The 21,177-nt window shown below is 37.3% G+C and overlaps 1 protein-coding gene across 2 annotated transcripts in view; it reads right to left on the reverse strand.

Moving 5' to 3' along the window:
- Nucleotides 1–21,177, reverse strand: part of LOC143029732 (uncharacterized) — a 39,699-nt gene that overhangs the window by 3,522 nt on the left and 15,000 nt on the right. Inside the window, exons 2-3 of one of the 2 annotated variants that reach the window (XM_076192608.1) lie at nucleotides 9,352–9,545; nucleotides 5,194–5,322 (exon numbers count right to left, since the gene is read on the reverse strand). In XM_076192608.1, the coding sequence (XP_076048723.1) occupies nucleotides 5,194–5,322; nucleotides 9,352–9,543 (321 nt within the window). In that variant the 5' untranslated portion in view covers nucleotides 9,544–9,545. Of the gene's footprint in view, nucleotides 1–5,193; nucleotides 5,323–9,351; nucleotides 9,565–21,177 lie in introns of those variants that run through there. The other variant, XM_076192609.1, reaches the window with a different exon arrangement.

Here is a 21,177-nt window from a genome sequence, read left to right on the forward strand (position 1 = left end):
CCACATTTACTTACACTAGCCCTTCCATATCAGCACCATTGGGACGACAGGTTGCGATCTTTGGTACAATATGTGAGCCAAATGCAATGCAGCAAGGCACAACCTATCCACAACAGAGCCTGGCATCCAAAGCTGGTTTATTCCCACATCTTCTTTGTATGGCAGCTCCACCCCACTCTCCATCCACTCAACAATACAAAGCAGAAGTCAAGTACATTCCTTTGGTCCATTCACAATCCCAACCATTTTTATATCTTGCACTTTCTTCCCTGTCCTACTGGCATCCAATGCCATCCAAGCTACCTTTTCCCAATCATCTTATTACAGGTCTCCTCTTGTCTTGAGCATTCATTTATTTCTGCTTTTTGCATTCTTGTTACTAGTCATTCCTCATTCATTCTTTTCATATTCCCAAACCATTTCAGCACTCTTGGTTAACCCTATCTTCCAACACCTATTCTTTGTTTCACCTTCACATTTCTCATTATCCATTCTTGAAATGCCTATTATACTTCTCAAACATCTTGTCTTAGTTATATTCAGTATGTGCCTTCTCCTTTTATTCTAAGCCTCTGCCCTATACTACTGGGCCCATCACTTGTTCAATTGGCTTGGAAAAATTATATGTGGCAGCAGTATCTGGTCTTCTAAAAGATTTACTTCCCATTTATTCCTTGCATTCTGGAGCCTTTTTTGGCCACTATTTCTTGTATTTCTCTATTCTTGAATCTTGGAATAGTGTATCATCATCAACTGGGGGCATATGTCAGGAAGTGTGTTGCTTCACTCACTAAGGTATGATGAGAATAATAGTGGTTTTTCTGGGTTTACAAGAGAAGGTAGAATACTATGTAAAGGTATAAATTTAGAAAGAGAGATAAGGTATAAAAATATTCTACAAAATCAAGAGATTGCTGAACTAATAAATGAAATTATAGATCTAAAAGTAGAATACAGAGCAATGTATAGAGAAATGAATGAGTTAAAAAGACAAAATGCTGAGACAAACGGAGAGCTTCATGACCTAAAAAAAAGAATTAAACATAGTTAAAAATTAAAATGAAAAGATGAAAAATGAAGATACTAAAAAAAATGAGGCTTTGAAAAGAGAAGTAAAAGAACAAATACAAGCGGTGACCGAGAAAGTTGGAGATACCATAAAAGAGACAGATCTTCAAGAAATAAAAAATCAATGGAAAGTAGATCAGGAAAACCAAAAAATAGCTTTTAAAGAAATTGTACAACAACAAGTGGAAGAAAATGCAAAGGAAACAGTCATTAAAGTAATTAAAGAGAAAGAAAATTGGGTCAGGGAGACAGTTGATAAAAAAGTGTATAGTAGTATATGGTATTAAAGAAAAACACAATGTAGCTAGATACTTAAGAGAAAAAGAGGAGAAAGAAATAGCAAAAGAAATTCTGAAAGAGATACAAGAGGAGGGGCAAGAGATGGAAAAAGAAATAGAAGTGCATAGAATGGGACTATACTCTAAAGAAAAAATAGACCTCTAAAAATTAAACTAAGGTCTCAAATCCTGGTAGAAGTAATAACAAAAACAGCAAAGTTGGCAAAAAGTAAAAAATTACACAAATATATGGATAAAAAAATGAGTGATGAGGAAAAAGGGAGAAAAAGCACTAAAAATGAAGCTAATGAAAAAAACAAGAGGACAACAAAGACTGAAAAGAATGAGTTTGTTTTGGAGTGCTGGACTTGAGGCTGAGAAAATGGTATATCAAAAAACGGAAACACAGGAAACAGAAAAGGAGGAACAAGAAAAAAATTGAAGTAATGTATACCAACATAGATGGCATGATTTCAGGATTAAATGAATTAAACTATTATCTGGCAGAAGAAAAAACATATAATGGGAATTGTGGAGACAAAATTAAAAGGCCCATTACCACCAAATAGTGTTGGACAAGGTTTACATAATCACTGGGTTAAAAATAGAAAGGAAAAACAGGGTAGAGGAGTCATGTTTTTGACTAAGGCAAAGAACGGCAAAGATGTGACAAAGATCATAACAATGTGGAATTGATTATGATAAAAATTGAAAATAGTGACATGAAAAGTAGAAAATTTATAGTGATATATGTGCTCCAGAAAACACATTCTTGGAAAGAGAGTGACCATTCCAAAATGTTGGAAGACATAAGGCATACATTAAATGAAATACTGAAAAGAGGAAACTTAATAATTATGGATGACTTTAACTCTGAAGAAATATGTTGGTAGGAGATGACAGTGAAAGATGGAGAGGACCTTTGTGGAAACATACTACTGGACATGACCATTGAATACACAATGACTCAATGGGCAAAAGTGAATACCAGATATAGAAATAATAACCATCGATATTAGACTTAATATTTACATCAGAGCCTGAAATTGTGGATAAAATGAAATACAAGACACCAGGAAGAGTGACCACATACTACTTAAGCTTGAATTAAAGAGAAAATTTATCTGGGAAGAAATGAGCAAAACAGAAAAGGAAGACTGATGTATAACAAAATGGATTTTGGAAAACTCAGAAAATTCTTTCAAAAAGTGAGTTGGGAAAACTTTAATGAAGAAAGACAGGTGGAAGAGAAATGGATAATAAAAAAAATCTATAATGAAGGAGTGGATAAATATGCATGAAAACAAAAACAGGAAAAGGTATACATTAAGTACTGGTACAACAAAAAACATAGTGAAGCAAAAGATAGAAGAGACTAAGCTTGGAAAAGATGGAAAAAAAGGGTAAGTGGCAAACATATATCAAAAAGAAATGAATATGTAAAAACAGGTAGGGAAGAAAAAAGAAACTATGAAAAAGACATAATAGACAAATGTAAAGATCAACCTAAATTATTCTACAGATATGTAAATGGTAAATTAAAAAATAATCAGGAAATAGTGAAACTACATCAAGGGAATACAGAATATATAGAAGATAAAGAAATGGCTGAAATTATGAACAAACACTTCAAATCTGTATTCACAAAAGAAAATGCACACAATTGGGATAAAGGAAGAAGAGAAAAGATCCCCCCCCATGAAAAAAATAATTATGACACAGAAAGAAATAAGGAACCAAATAATAAACCCTGATGTCAGAAAATCACATGGCCCAGATGGAATTGCAAACTGGATATTAAAAGAATGTGTAGATGAACTAACGGACAAAATATGTAAGATAACAGATTGCTCACGCAAAGAAGGAAAGGTACTGCAAAACTGGAAAAATGCCAATATCATGCCAGTATATAAGGGGGGAGACAAGGAAGACCCAACAAACTATAGACTGGTCTCCTTTACAAGTACAACAGCTAAAATCTGTGAAAAAGTCATCAAAAGTAGATGGACTAAATATCTGGAATAGAACACTATACTAAATCCAAAACAATTTGGTTTTAGACAGGGAAGATCATGTGCAACAAAATTTTTTTTTTTTTTTTTTTTTTTTTTTAGGTTAATAGATATAATGCAAGAAAGAGACAGATGGGCAGACTATGCTTTTCTGGACTTACAAAAGGTGTTTGATAAAGTACCACACAAAAAACTATTAAGGAAACTTGAAACAACAGGAGATGTACAAGGAAAATTACTGAAATGGATGGAAGATTTCTTGCACAGAAGGAAAATGAGAGTGGTGCTCAGAGATAAAAACTCGACCTGGGAAGAAATGATAAGTAGAGTCCCACAGGGTTCAGTATTGGCTCCGATAATGTTTGCTATATATATAAATGACATGGATGAAGATGTAGAATGCTACATGAACTTCTTTGCAGATGACACAAAACTAAAGAAAGTAAGTACAGAAAAAGACTGTGAATTGCTACAGAGAGACCTGGACAAAGTCTGGGAATGGAGCCAAAAGTGGGGAGTGAACTTCAACTTTAAGAAATGTAGTATAATGGAATTTGGAAAAGTAAAAAAAGAATATCAGGACATTATAAAATCAGTACAAAGGAATTAAAGAAAGTTAGTTCCGAAAAGGACCTAGGAGTAATTATCACCAAGGCATGTCCCCAGACAAGCATATAAACAAAATAGTTGGAGAAACATACAATTTACTGAGATCAATAAAGATGGCTTTTAATTACTTGGATGAGGAGATGGTAAAAAAAATACTAGTCACACTGATAACACCAAGATTGGAGTACACTATGACACTATGAGCACCAGTACAAAAAAGAATATAAGGAAATTAGAAAGAATCCAAAGAGCAACAACAAAGATGCCCCCAACACTCAAAATTGACATTGACTGGCTGAACTGGAACTACCAACCCCAGAACAAAGAAGAGAAAGAGGTGATCTATTGGTAATTTACAGAATCATGAAAGGCATGGAAGTCCTTGACTGAAAAAACTTACTAAAGTGGGATAAAAGAAAAACAAGGGGACATGAAAAGAAACTCAAAAAGGATAAGTATATAAGAGATCCGAAAAAAAACAGTGTTCCTCACAGAGTAGTGGATGTCTGGAACAAATTGGACAAAACAATAGTTTGTGCAAACACCATACAAGAATTTAAGAATGAGATGGTGCAAGATACAAAGACAGGTCACTACAAGCATAGCTCCCCTTCCCATATAATACAACTAGGTACAACTAGGTAAATACACCAGTACCAGTCCCCATGGTTTCTCTGAGCAAGATCCCATGCACAGAGCCCTTACATGCCTAAGTGCCCCCCCCCCCCGGCAAAATGCTGCCCCATGGCAAAGTTCTCAGTGATGCCCCCCTCCCCCATCACCACTTTCCATTTCCTCCATCCCTTACAGCCTGTTTTAGCTATTGGCTAGTGGAATTATTAAACAGATTTTAAAATTTTCATTTAATGTCACTATTGCAGAAAGAACAAGGGAAAAATATTTCATATTCTGTTGATTCCAACACAAAATTCGTATATTATGGTAAAATATTAAGGGCTTTTTTGACCTTTCTTTATTATAATTATTTTGTTGGCCTTGTGGGCTGCATGTCCAAACTAGAAATGCCACCCCCCTAAATGTGCTGCCCCAGGGCATATGCCACACACCCCCCCCCCACCCACCCCATGTAAGGACCCTGTTCATGCAGCCACCTTTCCCACTCCAAAGGTTGATGAACTTGGCCCAACCATGAATTCTGTAGGGAGTGTTGAGAAACTGGTAATCAAATAAATGATGAATACTGTATATCATATACAAATATGTACCTTTTTGTTATTTTCAGCCACAGATGAAGCAAGCTTCTCAGCAGCCCTACGGCATGAAAGCAGGTGATCAGCAGCATTTACAAGGCCAGCAGGTTCAGTCTCAGTAATTGTATCACCAGAGTACCTTATCTGAAAAACATGAATTCTCATTTAATTTCTATTGCACAGCATAAGACATATAATAATAATAATGGTAATAATGATAATTATAGTAACTGCTTCAAGTTTAAATGACTGGAAACTTGCAGCCCCATAGTAGCAAACAAGTCAACACAGACAACAGTGTGAATCTATTAACATGTCACTGGCTGGTAGGAGGAAGAGGTGGAAGAGGAGATGGTAACCAGTGAATATTATTGCCAGGTACCATTTTACAAGAGATAAAGGAACAAATGTCAGCATAGTAGTTTCAGAGGGATTAGTTTGTTTAGTTGGGAAGGTTTGTGGGAGGGTCTTGATTGAGAGGATTAGGAGAGGAACAGATGGAGTAATTGGTGAGGAACAGTCTGGGTTTAGGAAAGGTAGGGGTTGTGAGGATCAGATTTTTTTGGTAAGACAGATATGTTAGAAAGCTTTAGGAAAAGGAAGTTTTTTAGGCCTTATTGGATTTGGAAAAGGCTTATGACAAGGTAGACAGGAAGGTACTGTGGTAGATAGGTTTTTAATGGACTATATAGTGGTAACCAGGAGAATAATAGAAAGAGTTAAGGATGTACATGTTCTAAGGGGAGAGAGTGGGGGAATATCAGATCATTTTTTGGTGGAAGGTAAGCTGAGAGTGAAGGATAGATGGAGAATGAGGTAAAGGACAGAAGGTAGGGAGGTGCTTAAAGTAAACTCCTTAAATAAGAAAGAAAAGCAGGAGTAGAAGCTGAGAGAGGAGTGGGAGGGAGTGAGGGATAGAGTAGAACTAGGAGTGGAGGAGGAATGTGGGGATGGTTCAAGGAGGGAGTCACAAGGTGTGCAAAGATGGTGTGTGGAACAAGGAGGATAGGAGGAAATAGAAGGTAGGGTAGTAAGTGGTGGGATGAGGAAGCAAAGAAGGTTGTAGAAGGGAAGAAAGCATGCACAGATTGGTTACAAAATAGGACAAGAGAATCATATGAGAGGTACAAAGAAAAGAAAAGAGAAGTAAAGCATAAGATAAAGGGTGCAAAGAGGAGAGCATACATGAAATAGGGTAAGAGTATGACAGAAAATATTGAAAGTAATAATAAGATGTTTTGGAAAGAAATTAAGAGAGGAAGAGGAGGCCAATCAAGTAGAGAAGAAAAGGTAAAAGGTACAGATGGAAAGGTTATAATGGAAGAGACAGCAATAAGAGGAAGCTAGACAGAATATTTTAGGGAGTTGCTAAATGTGAAGGAGGACAGGGAGGGAAAGGTATTTGCAGTGGGTAGTGCTAAGAAAATGACGGTGATGAGTGAGGAAAATGGAGGAGAAATAAGGAAAGATGAGGTGAAGGCAGATGTTAAGACGATGAGAGCAGGTAAGGCACCTGGATTGGATGGGTGTCAAGTAGAACGTCTTAAAAAAGGAGGTACAGTGATGGTGGACTGGCCGGTGAGGATATTCAATGTTTGTTTAAAAGAGGGTAGAATGCTGGAAGACTGGAGGAGTGCATGTATAATTCCACTTTACAAAGAAAAATGGGACAACTGTGAGTGTAGTAGTTTCAGAGGGATTAGTTTCTTAAGTATAGTTGGGAAGATTTATGGGAGGGTTTTGATTGAGAGGATTAGGACAGGAACAAAGGGAGTAATTGGTGAAGAACAGTCTGGGTTTAGGACAGGTAGGGGTTGCATGAATCAGATTTTTGTGGTAAAATCTGATATGTGAGAAAGCTTCATGGAAAGGGTGAGGATGTTTACAACAGGATAGACAGGAAGGCACTATGGAAGGTATTGCAGATATAAGGGATAGGAGGAAAGCTGTTAAGAACACAAGAGTAATAGAACTTAAGTTAGAATCTGAAATGGAGAGAGTGATTTGAGGTAAAGATGGGACTTTGTCAGGGATGTGTTATGTCGTCTTGGCTCTCCAATTTATACAAAGATGGAGTGGTGTGAGAGATAAATGCAAAGGTAATGGGTCGGGGATTGGAGATGGTTAAAGGAAATGGAGAAAAGAGGGAGATAAGCCAGTTGTTGTTTCCTGATGACACTGCACTTGTGGAAGGATCAGAGGAGAGATTGAAGAAGTTAGTGACGGAGCTTGGGAAGGTGTGAGAAAGAAGGAAGTTGAAGATAAATGTGGGTAAAAGTAAGGTGATGAGATGTACAAGGGAAGAAAGTGGCAGCAGGGAGGAAGTGAGTATTAAGGGAAAGAGACTGGAGGAAGTGGACTGTTTTAGATAATTGCAGGAAAGGGAGGAGTGGAGATGGAGGTAGAATGTAGACTGATAGAAGCAAGTAAATGCCTTGGGGGATTAAAAAGTGTAATGAGAAGTAGATATTTGGGAATGGATGCTAAGAGGAGATTGCATGAAGGAGTGATTGTGCTGACAGTACTGTACAGGGCAAAAATGGAACATAAGAGAGGAAGAGAGGAGTTTCAATGTGTTTGAGATGTGTCTGAGGGATTACTAGGCTGGATAGAGAGAGAAACAAGGAGGTGAGGAGGAGAACAAGGGTGGAAAGGAAGTTGGGAGATAGGGTTGATTAAAGAGTAATGGGATGGTTTGGATACATGAAAAGAATGAGTGAAGAAAAATTAGTAAAAGAGGTGTGGAAGGCAGAGGTAGAAGAAGTGAATATGAGTGGGTGACATAGGGTGAGATGGAAGGATGGGAGGAAAAGAAGCATTGGGAAAAGGGGAATGTCTGTTGAGGATGGACAGAAGAAGACAGATAGGGGTGAATGGAGAATGGTTGTGTATGGATGATACTGTGATGCATGAAAGGGAGTGAATGGGGGATGGGGGTGAGGGTGTATACGTGAAAAAATAATTTGATGCAGTACAAAGGGATTTCTCCATCTTCTCTTTTTCTACATGAGGGGACGGAGAGGGGGGAGGTGCCGATTTAATGAAGCAGCTTTGCTGTGGATGTGCTGTGTCTTGCAACACTGCTTCTGACCCAGGGCAGTGGGCAAGATGTAGGGATGACCCATCATCCAAGAGGATCCAAGATAAGAGGGAGGGAGATGGGTGAATGGGAGTGGAGTATGTGGGGATGGAATGGGTGGGAGTGGATTTGATGCCTTTGCTTTTCGGCTACTTCCCTTGTAAGGGGGAAAAAGCTTTTGATATATATATATATATATATATATATATATATATATATATATATGTATATATATATATGTATATATATATATATATGTATATATATGTATATATATATATATGTATATATATATGTATATATATATATATATATGTATAATGTATATATGTATATATATGTATATATGTGTATATATATATATGTATATATATGTAAGTATATATAATATATGTATATATATATTTATATATATAAGATTGTATATATATATGTATATATATATATATGTATATATATATATATATGTATATATATATGTATATATATATGTATATATATATATATATATGTATATATATATGTATATATATGTATATATATATAATATATATATATGTATATATATATGTATATATATATAATATATATATGTATATATATATATATATATATATATATAAATATATATGTATATATATATATATATATGTATATATATATATATATATATGTATATAATATATGTATATATATGTTTATATATATATATGTATATATATGTATGTATATATGTATATATATTTATATATTGTATATATATATATATGTATATATATTATATATATATGTATATATATATATATATATATATATATATATGTATATATATATATGTATAAATATGTATATACATATGTATATATATATCTATGTGTATATATATATATATATGTATATATATATATATGTATAAATATGTATATACATATGTATATATATATCTATATACGGGTATATGTATATATATATGTATCATTTATTATCTCTCTGCTCTTTCTTTGTAATTCTCTTCATCAATGTTTATTTTGAGGACCATTACATGCAGGTCCTCTACAGATGACCACAAGCAAGATGCATGAATTTCTTCTTACCTTGATTTGTTTTCCTTCACTGTTGATGTATGCACACTCCCCTTTAAGCACTCCATTTTCCACTACTTGACTTTCTGCAACTCCTCTGCTGATTCCTGATGTAGATGATAAAACCACAGACTGGGCCTCAGCATATGACACTACTGCTACCACCATCAGTACCAAAACTCTCAAAAGTCGTATGTCAAACATGTCTGCAATTCACAAGAATTCCTTTGATAGGAAATTATTAGTATATTAAACATCACCTCCTCTTTCAAAAGTAATACAATTACACTCGACCCTCATTTTAATGGACCCCAATACAATGTATCCTCAATTTAGCGGACAAAATATTCCACCCGTTATAGAGCCACACAATGGCCCAATTGTCCGTTACTTTGTACAGTTGTCTGATCCAAGTCCAGGTCACCAACACCTGGACTGTTGTGTGCATTAAAACTAATCAGTAATACAATACAGTGGATCACCGCAATTCAACCATTCGCAATTCAAATTATCATAAATTCGACAGTAGCTAATTTATACCCAACCCTCAAGGTTCGACAGCCAGACTCGACAATTCGACATTCAAATCTCGCGCGCCACGCACCCGGTCAAATTTGCCGCCACTCCCGATGCGCCACTCTGTCTCACTCTCGCCCCAGCCATCGTCGAGGCAAGCCACGCTCCGCTGTTCCACCTCCACCATGCCGCGCAAATCCACCTCCGGCCCCACCCCTAAGAAACACACTTTCCTGCCTTTCAAAGATAAGCTTGAGCTTATAAGAAAGTGTGAGGCAGGTATGGCTCATTCTGCTGTTGCAGCGGAAATGGGTGTCCCGATTTGGAAGAACAGGGACAAGTACTGCCAGGCTGCTGCATCAACATCTTCCACAACTTCCCTTGTTCTCCGTGGCTCAAGGGACTCCCGTCTCGACATGATGGAGGACATGTTGATCAAGTGGATAGAGGACAGGACACAACGCAAGATGCCGATCAGCATGGGGCTCATGCAGGAGCATGCCTTGTCACTGCGGGAGGACTTGCAGGCCACAACATCCACCACCAAACATGTACTGCACAGCAGTTTAATGTGTTTAATAAACAAAATTAGATATAAATGAAGCCTTTAATATTACTGATTTAGTCTAAGTTAATGTTTTTTAGAGGTCATAGTGATATTTTGGGGGGGTCTGGGCTGGTGGTCGGTCCCTATCCCCCCTAATTACACTGTATTCCTATGGGAAAAACTGCTTCATGATTCGACAAAACCCAGGTTTGACCGATGATAGACCGCCCCATCCGTCGAATTGCAGTGACCCCCTGTATTACCATATTATCTTCAGGCACAAAGAAACCAATGAATGTATACTGTACCAAATTGCCAACAATGGTCATTTGTCCATTATTTACCAATATGGTATGTTCAGTTTACATTTGGCAGGATTGGTCATTTGGCAGGAACAGACTGGTCCTTGCACTCATTCGTCCATTAAATGGAGGGTTGAGTGTATTAACAAGAAAAATATATATCCCATGCATTCTCATATACCTTAAAGACACAGAAACAGTAGTTATTTTCCTTAGTGAAAATTTATCAGAAAATTTTGTTTATTACTTCAGCTTCCTGTATATTCATGTACATCTACTTTATCTTGGTGATCACTTCCCTATGTCCAAGTTTATCACTGACAAACTTATAATTATAATTTCTCAATTATACATATTTTTTCATTTTTCTTCACTGCATCATTGTATTCATTTCTGATACCTCTGCACTCTTCCTTTCTTCTACTTTGTATTTTCATTCTATGCCTGAAGTGTAGAATATTGCTTCTGTTGTCTTCATTGATTCCTTCCAATCTACTATAAGTAATTTCTTTTAACCAATGAAATTTGTTTTCCCAAAATTGTATCTGCCCCGTCTGTATTTTGTTTCTTGGCTCTATACTGTATCTCCTGCCAGTTGAAATTCGACCAATATGTGATCACTTTTTAAAACAAATCCAGTCTCACAAGGATGTCATTCTCTTAATTTTATCATACATTTGACTCTTTGTAATCATGCTTTCCATCACTACATTTAAAAGTGTTACTCCATGAATCTTTACTTCCACTTGTGTTCTTCCAGTAAATTTCTTTACAATTAAAATTCTCTACAAGGATTATTTTGTTGACATATTTACATTCCATAGATGAATAGCCATATCAAACAGCATATTTTCATATTCAGTTCCATTCTATGTCTTCATCTTGGATGGGACCATGTGCTGCAATGAAATCTCTACTTTCATAGTTTTAGTTCTAATTTGTTACTTCAGCCTCACTTTCACTACCATGTTGTATACAAGAATGTTATTATCCACTGCCATCATCAATTGTCATTTTATCTTTTCTGTCACATCTCCAGAGTCTGCATTCAGCATTTCATTGTTTTACAATGGTGTTCATTGCATCCTCTATTTTCTCATACTTCAAAGTTTGACCTTTGATTCCTGTTGACCCTCTGAGTGATCAGGGAGACAATATTCTGCAGACTTGCACCTGCCTGTTTTTGCTTAAACAAGTTTAACTTTCACTGCAATGGTGTTTCCCTTAGCTGAATAAGATCACCTGGAGACAGCAAGAATATGCAACTCAAGTTGTAAAATACAACAAAAAGGTTAATAAAAGATTTGTACTCATTATATCCCATCTGTATTTTTTCAACATTTCAATATTTGACCATTGATGACTTGAACTTTCTGTATGTTTGGAAGTGATATTACATACATGTTTGCTTCATCCTGTGATTTACCACCATGGTCTTGGATCACGTGTTGGTCATAGGGTTGACAGCTATTACCCTCCCAGGTGAGACCACAGAACTCATATATGACCCAATGTATGCATAATGCTGTGACCCCACACACACTCACACTTGCTCATAAAATATCAGCTTGACAGTGCAGTGATACCGCTCCACACCACTAATTCAACGATCTGATATTCGAGTACCACCTGGGGTTGAAAATTTCAACATCAATGCAATGTGAGCCAGCCCTCCAACTCTGGTAGGCAAGGAGCTTGTGTGTATTTACCTAATTGTATTTTACGGGAAGGGGAGCTATGCTCGTGGTGTCCAGTCTTCATATCTCGTTTTATCTAGACTGTTTTTAAATTCGTATATCGTTTTTGCACACACCACATTTTCATCTAACTTGTTCCAAACGTCTATTATCCTCTGGGGAAAGCTGTTCTTTTTTAAGTCTCTTCTATAATTGTCTATTTTATTTTATTTCCATGTCCTCTTGTATCTCTACTATCACATTTTATTAGATCCTCTCTATCAATAATTTCTATGCCTTTCATAATTCTATAAATAGTTATCAAGTCTCCTCTCTTCTTTACTCTAATGTTTGTAGTTCAAGTTTTGCCAGTCTCTCCTCATATGATACTTCTGAGAGTGTTGGTGCCAGTTTCATAATTGCTCTTTGTATTCTTTCAAGTTTTGTTATACATTTTTTTGTACTTGGTGACCACGTCATCGCTGCATATTTCAATCTTGGTCTTATCAAATTGACTAGTATTTTCTTCATCATTTCTTCATCCAGGTATGTAAATGCCATTTTGATTGATCTCATTAAATTATAAGTTTCTCCAAAAATTTTGTTTAAATGTTTCACAGGGGACATATTATTCATAATAATGACTCCCAGGTCCTTCTCATTTTCCACTTTTTTAATTTCTTCCTCTCCCAATTTATATGACCCTAATATTCTTTTTTTGTTTCTTCCAAATTCCATTACACTACACTTCTTAATATTGAATTCCATCTCCCACTTCCTACTCCATTCCTATACTTTATTGAGATCACTCTGCAGTGAATCACAATCTTCTATAGTGTTCACTTTTTTCAGTAGTTTTGCATCATCCACAAAGAAGCTCATATAACTTTCAATTCCTTTATCCATATCATTAATATATATAGCAAACATTATTGGGGCCAAAACTGTTCCTTGTGGAACTCCACTAATCACTTCATCCCAATTAGAATGTTTGTCTCTTATCACCACTCTCATTTTCCTTTCATGCAAGAAGTCTTCCATCCACTCCAGTAGTTTGCCCTGTATTCCTCCTGCAGTTTCTAATTTCTTTAGCAATTTCTTATGTGGCACCTTATCAAAAGCTTTTTTCAGGTCTAGAAATGCACAATCAACCCATCCATCTCTTTCTTGTATTATATCTATTAGTCTTGAATAGAAACACATTAAGTTTGTGACTCATGATCTTCCTTGTCTAAATCCAAATTGCCTTGGATTTAGTACATTTCTTCCAAATGCCTTACCCATCTAATTTTTATAATTCTTTCACAAACTTTAGCTACCATACTTGTAAGAGAGACCGGTCTATTGTTAGTAGGATCTTCCTTGTTTCCCCCTTTATATATTGGTACTATATTTGCTCTTTTCCTTCTTTCAATGAACTGCTTATTAGACTATGTATTTTGTTTGTTAGTTCGTTCCTGCATTCTCTCAAAATCCAGTTTGCCATTTCATCTGGATCATGCAATTTTCTATCATCGAGATTACTCAAGTGATTCATTGTTTCTTTGTTATTTCATCTCTTTCATAGGGGGGACTTTCTCCTCCCACTCGACATCTCTAAGTTGTATGTTCTCCCTTGTAAACACCAATTTAAAATGCTTGTTCATAATGTCTGCAATTTCTATTTCCTCTGTGTACTCAACTCTTCCTTGTCGTAGTTTCTCTAATTCTTGTTTGTTTTTCAGTTTGTCGTTTACAAATCTATAAAATAGATTTGGTTGATCTTTACATTTTTCTATGACATCCTTTTCGTAGTTTGTCTTTTCTTCTCTGCACACGTGTACATATTGATTTCTATAACTAGTATATATTTTCCATTTTATCCAAGCTTTATCCCTTTTGTCTTTTAACTCGCAGCATCTTTTATTGTACCAACATTTTACGTATCCTTTTTCTTGTTTTTGTCTTGGAACATACTTTTCCACTCCTTCTTTATAAATCTTTGTCAATTTTTTTCCATTTCTCTTCTACTGTTGTTTCCTCCTTGTGTATCCTTTCCCAATCTGCTTTTTTAAAGAATTCTTTTATTCGATCAAAATTTGTTTTTACATACATCAATCTTCCCTTTCTATATTGCTCGTTTTTTCCATGTATTTTTCCTCATTTAGTTCCAGTTCAACCAATATGTGGTCACTTTTATTAAGTGGTGTCTTATATTCAATCTTGTCCACTATTTCAGGTTCTGATATGATTATTAGGTCTAGTCTTGGTGGTTCTTCCTCATTTCTATACCTAGTATTCTCTTGTATCCATTGTGTCATTGTATGTTCTATAATCATATCAAGTAGTACATTTCCCCATAGGTCGTTTCCACCCTTCACTGTCATCACTTCCCAGCAGATTTCTTTACAATTAAAGTCACCCATTATTACTATTCTTCCTCCATCTTCCATTATCTTATTTAGTGTTATCCCGGACAGCCGTAGTGGCGGCCGGGAACTCTACCACTGCGCCATCGTGTGTGTGCGTGCGTATGGCCACAACATTACCTATAGATCGGGCCATATGTGTCCTGAGCTCTCATCCGAGAGGATAATAGCTGTCGAAAACGAGTCTAACACGTGATCAAAGACCGTATTGAATCAAACACCACCCCTTGCCCAATAGTGGGCTACCGGCTTGCAGTGCTGTGATGTTTTTCAGTCCTGAGTGGAGACCGAACACAAGATCGCATAGCCAGCAGGTGAGCTCGGTATCACTACATCGGCGTGCGTGTTTATGCCTAATTATATTTATCCATATGCAATATACAGGATGGATCTTGTCACGGACTAGCCTCTGCATTTGAGTTGATGTATCAAATCTCGGCCGTGATTTGAAGTTCCTCAGTCCAGTAGCTAGTATGATCATTTGCCTTTTAAAAGGATTTTCTCACTTCACATGGACAACGAAAGGGTGAGGTACAAAATTATTTAATTCACATGATATAAAAATATACAATTTACTTTGATGTATATGGGATACGCGCGGGGCACGAGCGAGGGATTCAGGGAGAGACGACATTGCCCACGTCTCTTTAGTTTATACCAAGACCGCACAACACAGTGGCAACGGCAAGTGCCAGTTTATTATAATTATAATCCTAATCTACCACTATTTCCCTGGCTTCACACAATCTAACTACTTCTTTATTTCTGTGCGAAGAAGGTTTACAATTCATCAAATTCTAGTTATCTAACAAAAAAGGAGAACACCTATAACAATCCGGACGCTATTTCGCGTCATCATTCATGGCGACCTTCGAGCTTGGACGGAAGTGCCCGAGTCGTGTCCTCCGCCGCTGGTTTCCAAGTCCTGCAGCTGGAACACTCACATGAGAAAAAGCCTAATTCACGTTTAAATTGTATCACCTAATTTAAGATAACCTACTAATTGGTTGAATTTAACACCAATAGGCTTTTTTCGCGTCTCTTTGTGTCAGTAACGCGTCATGGAACATGACAGGAGTGCTCGTAAATTCCGCCTATGTATGCATGCGTATGATGCGTGTGTACGTATGCTTTCTATTTCATGATGTAGTAAAATATCTAATTCAACCCTTCGCAACAGTTACCCATAGATAAATAAAGTATCTTTGTGACAGATTGAATAATTACGTAAGTAAAACGAAGTGAAAGGATATTTGGCGGTCCTTTAAACACCGCAGTAAACAGAAAATGTACTTTGACCCATTCCGTACTGGGTCATTTATTTTCTTTTATATATATATATATATATATATATATATATATATATATATATATTATGTATGTATGTATGTATAATATGCATGAGAAATCAAGTGAACTCATGATTCTAAATATGCAAAAAAAAAAAAAAAAACGAAGAAAATAATACAATGTTGACAGAGTGCCTTCGTTTATTTAGCCGTCCTTGGGGTACATACAATGGTGATAAAAACATGAGTATATATACGGAAGTGGGAGGCCATGGATGAGAACAGGAAAAGGTTGTGAGGGAGTCTCGTGGTTAATCCATACCGTTCGCGGCACCGGACATTTGGACCATCACCTTTTTACCAATAAAATGATCAAGTTTGTACATTCCCCTACTTAAATTTAAAGTGTTGACAAATGTATCTTCAATCAGACTGGATTCTATATATCTAGTCAAATATGACTTATTTCTAAGGATTTCTCTGGCACCCAATTAAACATTGTATTAATTAAATGGGAGGGTGCCAAAGAAATTTTAAGAAATGTCATATTTGACTAGAAATATAATAGAATCCAGTCTGATTGAAAGTGCATTTATCATCAACTTAAATTTAAGTCAAGGAATGTAAACTTGATCATTTTATTGTTAAAAAATGGTGGCCCAAACGACCGCTGTCGCGAACGGCATGGGTTAACTATACGACTCCCTCACAACCTTTTCCTGTTCCCAGCTATTGCCTCCCACTTTAAATATATACTCATGTTTGTATCGCCATTGTTTTTGTTTTTTGTTGTTGTTTTCTGTCTGCCTGCCTGGTTCTTGTTTGTCTCCTTGGCTATTCATAATCAGTGAAGGGCCTGCAGAAACCAGTCTGATTAAAGATACATCGTATGACACTCTTCCTTTAATTCCGGCCACCGTCAGGTTATTTCATTCCTCAGTGAGGGGGTTGAAGCGGAACAAAAACAGGCTGGGAAAACATTGACATGTGCACTCGTGAACTTGAAAAGATGCAGTTTGCATGACTCCACGCTCATCACCTGTTTCTTTGTCCATTGCAGGATTTGCAAGTCATTCCTGCTTGCAGTATCTATCCGGATATATATGTTTTTTATCTTCCCCGAAAAGTTTACGGATCCTGTGGTGAATACTCGTCAATCGGGTGTGTCACGTTATACTATAAGCGTTCATGTTTGTCAAACCCGTTTTCTTTCTCACTGTGAAGTGGCTGTCAAACTTGTCGCCAATGTCAGCTTATGTTGCCTTTGTTTCACAAGCTGCATTATGTCGTCGAAAGAACGCCCGTATTTCTATCCTGATAGTGGCACATTTGCATTTCCGTGGCCTTCGTCTGCCTAAAAATCGTGACCAAACATCTTGAATCATCAACCTACACCACACGCCAACCTTTTGTTCTTGCCGGGGTTTTTCCAACCAAGGCTGCCAATCGCAGGGATTTTACCCTACGGTAGGGTAATTTTTGGCAAGTGTAGTGTGTAGGGGCACCCTACGGGTAAATTGGCAATATGTAGGGTAAAAATCACAATTTGTAGGGTGATATGTATTATTTAAAGAAATATGAATTTCAATTTAAAATTTAAATATAATTGTTAAAACGCCTATTTGTGGTATGCCACCGTATATATAATGTCACCATATATGTTATCGGACCGATTTTTGAGGGATCTAACGCATTTAAACAAAACCAATAGGCATTCACACCCAGAATCACGGCGCAACGAAGCCCAAGTCCCAACAATAAATAAAATACTAGGTTAGTTTGACTAGTCAAAGCAGTGAGTGTAGACACAGAATAAAGTTGCTCCCTGTGGGACCCTACAGAATCATACTTACCTACATTAAACTTAAAAGTGAGTACATATTTTGTTTAATTGGGTATGTAATATTATCCAATTCACATTAGCTAAATATTATATAAACATTATATAAAACAAATCTTTGCATGACATTTTGTAGCCTCGTTGTAGATGTATATATATAACAAAGGACTGGGAAAGGGTACACAGTACTACTCACACGCACGCACATACACACACACCTGTAGCACATCCAACAACAAAAAGTACCAATACATATATATATATATATATATATATACATATATATATATATGTATATATATATATATATATATATATATATATATATATACATATATATACATTGTTAAATTCGACAGCATCATGGAGGTTGTTAATCTTCTTATGGGTATTTTCAAGCTTTCTAACAAGGACTCGGCCATGTGGGGGGTGGGTATAAACCAAATTTCCAAAAAATTATTCATATATTCTCAACGTTTCGTCTGCAAGGAGACATCACCAGGAAAATATGTAACATACAAATTACCGACATACAGAAACAAGGAAATAGACATCAATAAATCAAATCGTAAACTAACACATATACATAGCCGTTGGGGGATCAATACTTACAAAATTAAAGATTGGTGATTTTTTTCTATTGCTTATACCCTTGTTCTTTGTTTCTGTATGTCGGTAATTTATATGTTACAGATTTTCCTGATGATGTCTCCTTGCAGACGAAACGTTGAATATATGAATAATTTTGTTGGCAATCTGGTTTATGCCCCCCCCCCCCACATGGCCGAGTTCTTGTTAGAAAGCTTGAAAATACCCATAAGAAGATTAACAACCTCCTTAATGCTGTCGAATTTAACAATGCATGTCTACAGGAGAAACTGCTCCCTCCATATTCATATATATGCATCAAATGAGGAAGAATCTGATGCAAGGAACTAGCAACTCTCTTCTAACAAGAGTAGAAAAAGCAGCACCAAATATATTTGTGCTTAAGTGTCACACATTCCATCTTGTTGCCGAACACGTCAGCAAGGTTTTATCTAAAACACCTGATCTCCTAATACACGATATTTATAATTATTTTAAGATGTCTCCCAACAGGAAGAAAAGCTATGTTGAATTCCAAAATTTTGTAGATGTTGATGCTCACCAAATCCTGAAGCCTTGCCAGACTCGTTGGCTATCTGCAGCCCAGTGTGTTCATCGCATTTTGGAACAATGGCCTGCTCTGGTTCTATATTTTACTGCTGAAGTAAGCGAGAGGAGCTCCCTGCAAGCTGATAGGATCCTACAGGCTCTGAAATCTACTTACATCAAGGCGACAATGGAGTTTTGTGATTATGTACTTGAGGACTTGACAAACCCTAATCTAATCTTCCAGTCAAATGGGTTTCAGCTTCATCGTCTTTTGGCAGAAGTCCAACGTGTAGTAAAGGTGTTTTGTCAAAATTTCATGAAGCCTCTTCAGAACCTAAACAACATTAATGATGATGAGGAATCTCAGTGGTTACCAGTTAATCAGATACACACTGGAATGATAGCAAACGAATCAGTACAAGTCATGCTTCCACATGACAGTTTTTTTTTATGAGACAGGCCGCGGTCTTCGCCCTCCCCGGCTTGGCTGCGCAAACAGCGGCCTACGGCCGCAGCTTTCCGCGCTCTAATCCCTCGTTTTCCCCTTCGGCCTCGGCCTCGGGGCGGAACCCCAACACGGGATCCCCAGCACGAAGAAGAACGCGAGGAAGAAGAACACGAAGTAGAATGCGAAGAAGAACGCGAGGAAGAAGAAGAACGAAGAAAAACGCGTAGAGGAACGCGAAGAGGAAGAAGAAGAACAAAGAACGCGAAGAACGCGAAGAACGCGAAGAAGAAGAAGAATACCACCTGATCCCGACTTACCCAAGCGCTTTTTCAAGAATATTTTTAGGACAAAGTGTCACCGTTATACCACCTGTCCCCGACTTCCACAGCGTTTTTTTTTAGAAGAATATTTTTTATTTAGACTTAGACAAGCCGCGGGCTTCGCCCTACTCGGCTTCGCCGGGGGCTTGGCTGCGCAAACAGCGGCCTACGGCCGCAGCGCTCCGCGCTCTAATCCCACGATAGGGATCCCGTGTTGGGGTTCCGCCCCGAGGCCGAACCCAAGGGACATTTTTTCCTGGTCAGTTCAAGGGAACATGGCGACCACTGAGGACTTGCGACCTTGGAGGACTTGTTACCTTGGAGGACTTGTTACCTTGGAGGACTTGTTACCTTGGAGGACTTGTTACCTTGGAGGACTTATTACCTTGGAGGATTTACAACCTCGTAGGACTTGCAACTTCAGAGGACTTGCACCCTCGTAGGACTTACGACCTCGGAGGACTTGCAGCCTCGAAGGGCTTACAACTTCGGAGGACTTGTACCCTCGGAGGACTTGCACCCTCGGAGAATTTGCACCCTCGGAGGACTTGCACCCTCGGAGGACTTGCACCCTGGGAGGACTTGCACCCTCGGAGAACTTGCACCCTCGTAGAACTTACTGCCTCGGAGAACTTACGACCTCGGAGGAATTACAGACCCCCCTCTCCAAGACATGTAACATTTTTAAAACGTGTCATCTTTGAAATGGTTTAATTTTTATTAGTAGTAGATGCAGAGATTGGTGCAGGGAAGCTGTGCGCCAAATTCTTCAGAGGATCAATTTGTCTGGCCCAGTACTGAACACTCTCAAGGATGTAGACCACGCAAAAATCGCGGACGGCCTTGCTAATGTTAGATCGGGTGGAGTTCTAGCTAAGGGGTTTCCTAGGATTAGTTTGACGAAGGTTCATATTATTGATCGGCAATGGCGTTCACTTTTAGTTGATAAGAAAGGAGGCTACAACTGGAAGGGCAAAAACATTGTAAAGTTTTGGCAATGTTTGATTCGCCTATCTGAATATGAAGATGCTGCATCCTTTATGCTACAAATAACCTTCTTGCCTCAGAGAGCTGCAGAGGTAGAGTGGACATTCTCCAAGCATAATGCAAATAAAACAAAACTCAGGAGTTCCCTTGCTGTACGTACCTTAGAGTAAGTATATCCTCAAAACAGCAGAAACCTTCCCATCACAGGTTGATGTAAATGCAAGAATTACCCAACAGTATATGAATGCAAGAAAAACACATGGAAAATACACTGATGCAGAATGCAGCAGGCATGCAGAGACGGAGGAAGGAAACTTTGACTAGGAAATATTTACATTCTAATTAATTTTCAAAGTACTTATATTTAA

The sequence above is a fragment of the Oratosquilla oratoria genome, chromosome 11 (assembly GCF_046742065.1).
Source record: "Oratosquilla oratoria isolate Oo_2021 chromosome 11, ASM4674206v1, whole genome shotgun sequence".
NCBI classification, from domain to species: domain Eukaryota; kingdom Metazoa; phylum Arthropoda; class Malacostraca; order Stomatopoda; family Squillidae; genus Oratosquilla; species Oratosquilla oratoria.